Below are 6579 nucleotides of genomic sequence, written 5' to 3'. Positions count from 1 at the left end.
TCTTTCTCTGCTGACCGACTGTCCCAGCTGCCAAACTCCCAAGTCCCACCTCCACCACTTCCGGCAGCTCCTCAGCAACCTCCAAGCTTTCTCTGCCGAGTGCTGACTGTCCCAAGTCCAAACTCCCAACTCCCAAGTTCCACTTCCGCCACCGCCATCTCTGCTAGCTCCACCTCCACCACTTCTGGCAGCTCCTCAGCAACCTCCAAGCTTTCTCTGCCGAGTGCCGAGTGCCGACTGTCCCAAGTCCCAACTCCCAAGTCCCAAACTCCCAATTCCCACTTCCGCCACTGCCATCGCTGCTACTGCTAGCTCCATCTCCACCACTTCCGCCAGCTCCACTTCAGCAACCTCCAAGCCGCGCAAGAATCTGAGTTTCTTTGCTTTCCCACTTCAGCAACCTCCAAACCGCGCAAGAAGCTCTACTTTAGCACTTTACTTTCCCTCTTTTCTCGCATGAGGCTGACTGACGGCCTTTCCGAACCCAACTAGCTTCCCGGCGCATTCTCATCTCCGGGCTTTGTCTAAGCTTTTCCAACGGTGCAAGTCTGCAACCCACTGAGCCCATCACCACTCCCTACCATGTCCAACATCCTCAGATCAATCCACTAGATTTTTTCCCTAGATTTTGCAGGTATGTACTCAGGTTCTTTTTCTTTTATTTTTCCTTTTCCTTTTCCTTTTTTGTTTGGAATCTGGAAGGTGATCCACATTGCCAATTCTGTAAAAAGGTTTCCATGGATGGATTCGATTGATTGTTTTACTCTTAATCGCCCCATTGTTCCAGTATTGCTAAACAAGAACATAAAGGACCTTTTGTACCGTATATTAGAAGAACAATTTGCTCAAACTAGGTAATTATACTCTTGATGTATCCAGACAAAGCAAGTCAAATGGCTTTTATTGGTGTACTGTCTATTTACTTCTGCATTGGCTGTAATGGGATTTGTGGTGGTTATTATGTTTGAAATTGGTCTAGCAAACTTTGAATAGACTTGGTCATGATCATGTTGAAGGATCTGGATTTCTGCACTTGTTTCTCTACCATGAGCTCTGGCACTTATGATTTCTATATATGAAGCGTTAGCACTAGTTTGACAAAGTGAAAAGAGACTCCCATTTAAAAGCCTGATCAAACACTCTCACTGAAAATATGAATAGGAACAAGTGCCAGAGCTCTTTGTCAAAGTGTTTTGATAATAATTATGCCTAGATTGGCGCTAAATTTGTGATGTCCCATGTTTTGCTAATAATAATGCTTAAATTGTATATTTTTTTGGATTCTAAAAATAAAGGCCGAATATCATAGTTGCATAATTGTTTGTTATCAATTCTTTAGAGAAGATTAATGTTTGGAATAGCTTGATAACTTCCACAGCTTACCATGGTGTTATATTCTATTAATTCATATATACAGATCCCTAAAAAGAGCTAAATATTGAGTTTAAAAACTTTTTTGAGGGCAAAATGAAATGAAGATATATTAATAAGAAAAGTTGATTTGTATTAGCTAAAATTCGTTTGACATACTAGTGAGACAGTGCTAAGAGGCTTGATATTTCTCCAGATCTTGTAGTAACTATGGGACAGTGGCATTTAAGGAGACATGAAGATAAATTACTTAAAAATCTAGTGAAGAAAAATTCCAAAATGAGGGAACAAGGCAGTCAGGAAGCCTTCCGTCATTTAACCCCAAGGGACTAGGTCAGGTTTCGTGTATTCTTACTACTATGGGACTTGTATGTGTGGGTGAAAACTATCTCTACCTTCATTCAATTCTAGTAGACATGGTTTTATGGTTTTTTACTTGTTTCTTAAAACTGTGTTGACAGTACAAACTACTTATTATTATTCCACGGTCATGTGTTCTTGTCATTATTAGACTTGCTGTCCTCTTGTTTCTTGAAAATAATTACTACTACTAACTTGTTTCCTAGTAATAGTAATCCGTTTTTGGAATTAAAGAATGCTGCTCATGTCCCTATTTTTTCTTTTGGTATAGTTAAAAGAAATTGAGAATATAAAATGGATACGTCCAACCAAGAGCAGTCTTCACCAATTATTAAATCAGCTGGTGATTCCGCTAGTCCGGTGAATATCACTGACAAGGGTATTGCTGTTAACATTGACGAAGAGTTGGAATTCTCTCTTGGTGATGAAGAATTAGGGAGTGAAGATGAAGCATTAGAAGGTGATACACATACAACCACTGAAACAGTTGTGGAAGAAGCTGCTATGGATGATGGCTTGGATGCTTTTCAAAAAAAAAAGAGGATCAAAAAATTAGTAGCATGGGATGACTTCAAAGATGTTGAAGTTGGCCATCAAAAAACTCTTATGTCGGATTGTATTCATTGCCATGCAAAGTTCAAGAAGATGAAAACCAGTACAACTTCAAGTTTGCTAAGGCATAGGAAGTCATGTGCTATCCAATTGCAAAAACTCAAAAAAGCAACACAACAAACAAAGATCAATTTCCCATCTTCTGATTATGCTGAAGCTTCTCAAACATACCTTCACTCCGGGAGGTTTGATATGGCAGCCATAAGAGAAGCTACTGCTGAATGGGTGCTTATGCATGAGCATCCATTTTCAATTGTGGAGGAAGAAGGCTTCAATTTGATGCAAAAAAGAGGGATGCCCGAATGGCAAAGAATCAATCGGACTATGAACAAAAATGACTGCACATCAGCTTATGAAAGAGAGAAGACAAAATTGAAGAACCAATTAAAGAAAGTCAAAAAAATCAGCTTGACTACAGATCTTTGGAAGTCCAAGAACCAAAAAAATGAGTATATGGTCATAACCGGGCATTGGATTGATAGTAACTGGAGATTGCAGAAACGGGTTCTCAACTTTGTGCATGTCCCTCCTCTACGTCGGAGCATCCAAATTGCAGATGCTATTTTCAAATGTTTAATGGATTGGGGAATTGAGAGCAAGGTATATACAGTCTCAGTCGATAATGCCTCAAATAATGACAGTGCACTGAGATGTTTGAAGGACACTTTCTCCCGAAACAAGTGTCTATTAGCAAAAGGAAAGTTGTTTCATGTGAGATGTTGTGCTCATATACTGAATTTGATGGTTCAAGACGGACTCAGTCAAATCAAGGAAATAGTTGATACAATCAGGGACAGTGTGGAGTTTATCAATAAGACAAATGGAAGACGCTTGCAATTTGCTGAAATTGTACGCCAGCTGCAGTTGCCAGAAAAAATGCTAATTTATGATTGCAAAACAAGGTGGAATTCTACTTATGAGATGCTGACTTGTGCACTGAAGTTTCAAGATGTTTTTCCAAGATACAGAGATAGAGAGCCAAATTATGATTTCTGTCCAACCACAGAAGATTGGGGAAAGGTTTCAAAAGTGTGCAATATTTTAAAAGCTTTTTGGACAGCAACTCATGTGATACCTGGTAGTGATTATCCGACAGCAAATTTGTATCTAAATGAAGTTTGTCGGATAAAAGTACTACTCGATAGTAAGGTTGATGATGAAGATGACTTTGTCCGGTCAATGGTGCAAAAGATAAAGCTGAAATTTGATAAGTACTGGGGGGAATGTAACTTGTTAATGTCTATAGCAGCTATTTTGGATCCCAAATGCAAGATGAGAGTCATAAACTATTGCTTTCCATTGCCTTATCCTCCACATGAAGTGCAAAGCAATATAGGCAAGGTTCGACAAGCCTTGTATGACCTATATGATGAATATGTGCAGATACATGTTTCAGGCCAAAGTGGATCATCTTCTCAACTACTAATCGGCAATGATCACCCAACCAAGAGCAGCAGTAGTGCATCTTCATCAGTGTCCCATGTTTCAGGTATGAGTGAATTTCTTACCCATATTGCTACCGTTGAGAGTGTTCAACCTGTCAAGAATGAGTTGGATACCTACTTTGAAGATGGTCTCCTCACAGCTGCAGACGATTCAACGGTAGACATCGTGAATTTGGATGCCTTGAAGTGGTGGAAAGACACAATAAAATACAAGATTCTTCCCAAGATGGCTGCTGATATTTTAGCCATTCCAATAAGCACTGTAGCTTCGGAAGCTACATTTAGTGCTGGAACCAGAGTAATCGACTCTTACTGTGCTTCCTTGGCTCCAGAAACTGTAGAAATGTTGATGTGTACTGGAGATTGGTGTCGTAAGCTACACGGGGTGAAGAAAAAGGAAAAGGTAACAAAAAAACAAAATTATCACGCATAATATTTAAATTCGGCCTTACTATTTCTTAATTTCTTTTATTTTAATTTTTTGTTTTTTCAGAAATTGAAGGATAGACAAGAGATTGTGTTGCCTATTTCTTGACTTCGGAGATGTTTGAGGTAATTCACCTTTAATTTCCTATTTAGAGTTTTGTCCAATTGTAACTCATGGTATTAAGACCTCAATGCTTTTAATTTGGAAGTTAGATCAATTTTTCTGAAGTTGTTAGAATGCTGGATTTGATCTCCATGTAATCAAATCTGTACTTGTTCGGGATATGAGGTTGTTGGTCGACAAATCCAAACAAATGAGCTGCTTGTGATATAGATTATCATAGTACGACCTTGTGCAAATTTGGGTGTATGGCTGCTAGTTACTATTTTGTATCCAATGTAGACATGATTGTTGATGGTTTATTTCATGCTTAATACTTTTTAGTTACCTTGGCAATCATATGGTGTGACGAGATATGAGTTCTCTGTTATTAGTGGATGCATTGCTGGTACTGAACTATGTTTAGTACTAGTAAAGGGGAGAATGTGAGAGTGAATGTTTTACTTCTATCAGTAAGGATCAGCTTGTATTTGTTAGCAGACTTGTCATATGGAGCAATTTGGATAAGGTTTTTATTATTGAATGTTGGATTACCTTTTATTGGTGGGTTTCTGCTACTTGTTTGATGAAGGGTGTCAAATTGAATAACTCATGTTTGTTGGTATCATGAGACTAATTATTAAAAGCTCTTATATTATATAGTTTGATTAGCATGCTTGTCAGTTTCCTTTTCTCTTTTAATGTGATTATACTCATGAAACTTCAGGATATTTGTTGGATATGAGTTGTATGAGTTGACAAGACTGGCACAATGACATATGATGATATGGTATGAAAATTAGAAGCTTGAAAATTCGTATTTGGCATTTGCATTTTTGCCAAATCATTTTTCTTATGACTCTTTTAATCTTTAGGAATTTTCTGGAGTTGGTGGACTAACTGATTGTGAGGAATTAGAAACAGAAATGAGTAAAGTTCCAGGACGCACTCAGGAAATTCTCGCTTCATGTCATGCCTTGGTTTTTGTGGACAACAAGCTAGTATTCTTTAGACTTCTTGTGGACATTTGGATAATTTGTATTAGTGGATATTTGTGGACATTTGGATAATTTGTATTAGTGGACATTTGGACATTTATGATTGTATTAGTGCATAATTTGTGGGCCTCAAGATCAAGAATATGTGAAAAATTGTTGTTATCATGCTCAAATTTTATCAAAAATATGCGGACAAAAATGCTGTTTTCTTGCTTAAATTTCCAAACAATCGAGCTATTTTTGAGTTCTAACTCGAGCTCCTAACGAGCTAGAAATCGAACTGACTTCAAGCTTCATGCGAGCCAGAAAATCGAGCGAAATTTGAGCTGCTTGCGAGCCAGAATTCGAGCTAAGCTTGCGAGCTATAAGCAAGTCGATCTCGAGTTTTCCTTTTCCTACATTGAGCCGAGCTCGAGCTCTATTTTTCGAGCTCGACTAGCTCGAGCTCGAATTCGAGCTCACGTATAAATAAGTGTGACTCGACTCGATAAATTCAAAACTTGATTCAGCTCGGCTCGTTTGCACCCTAGTGGTGGGATGGAGCTATTATTCATTCCTTTTCCTCCTCCCCCCCACCTTCCCCCAACCCCACCCCCAGCCACGTATCCTACTTTAGGTTTAGTAGTAATTAGTGTGGAAAAGCGAAATGTTGTTCATCTAGCCCCCCGCTCTGGTTGCCCTTTATTGGAGTCTTTCCAATACCATCTTCCTCAAACATGATCATTACCTTCCTACTTTCCACATCAATGTATTCGTAGTACGCCCCGGCCTTTATGTAAATCACGAATCTGGTGGTGCTAGAGTTTGGAGCCGCTTGTAATGCGTCGTTGATGGTGGTGAAGTAGCTGCCGCCGTCCTTGGCCACTATTAGATTGACTTTAGTTTGGTTCAGTGGAGCCTGTAGCAATGCCCTGTCGTTCTTCTTGAGCCAAGTCGGGAATCCATCACCTTTCTTCACCGTCATCCTATACTCTTCTTCCTCCTCCAGGAACACTGCACCTGCCGCTTGCTGCTTCTTATTCCTCTTATTCTTCTTGATTCTCTTGAGCATGGCTAGCGAATTGCCGACGTGATGGGAAATCTGGTGAAGCCTTCCGTTCCGAATGTACTTCTTCTTCGAGAAAGTGAAACCGTCGAGACAAGTGTACTGATTGGTCATTGCGCCGGTGAAGAGCGTCTGCAGGTCCATGTAGTGCTGGAGAGTAGATTCTTTGGAGGAAAGATCGGAGATTGCTGTCTTCAGCTAAGCAACGGTATCTCCTAGGAG

At 39.5% G+C, this 6579-nt stretch overlaps 1 protein-coding gene across 1 annotated transcript; it reads left to right on the top strand.

Moving 5' to 3' along the window:
* The first annotated feature begins 2025 nt into the window (after positions 1–2025).
* LOC113755992 (zinc finger BED domain-containing protein RICESLEEPER 2-like) lies at positions 2026–5384 on the top strand. Its single transcript, XM_027299820.1, has 3 exons — positions 2026–4191; positions 4660–4746; positions 5190–5384. The coding sequence occupies exons 1-3, from the start codon at positions 2026–2028 to the stop codon at positions 5382–5384; spliced, it is 2448 nt and encodes an 815-aa protein (XP_027155621.1).
* Positions 5385–6579: the final 1195 nt, after the last annotated feature.

Source organism: Coffea eugenioides, unplaced genomic scaffold (genome assembly GCF_003713205.1).
Source record: "Coffea eugenioides isolate CCC68of unplaced genomic scaffold, Ceug_1.0 ScVebR1_1899;HRSCAF=2833, whole genome shotgun sequence".
Taxonomy (NCBI): Eukaryota; Viridiplantae; Streptophyta; class Magnoliopsida; order Gentianales; family Rubiaceae; genus Coffea; species Coffea eugenioides.
This window is presented reverse-complemented; position numbering and strand designations above follow the sequence as displayed.

Excerpts from the sequence above, each read along its gene's own strand:
- LOC113755992 (XM_027299820.1), top strand. The coding sequence starts at position 2,026 with ATGGATACGTCCAACCAAGAGCAGTCTTCACCAATTATTAAATCAGCT. Across the intron at positions 4,192-4,659 it reads GGGTGAAGAAAAAGGAAAAG|TTACCTTGGCAATCATATGG; the intron begins GTAACAAAAAAA and ends AATACTTTTTAG. Across the intron at positions 4,747-5,189 it reads CTGAACTATGTTTAGTACTA|GAATTTTCTGGAGTTGGTGG; the intron begins GTAAAGGGGAGA and ends TTTAATCTTTAG.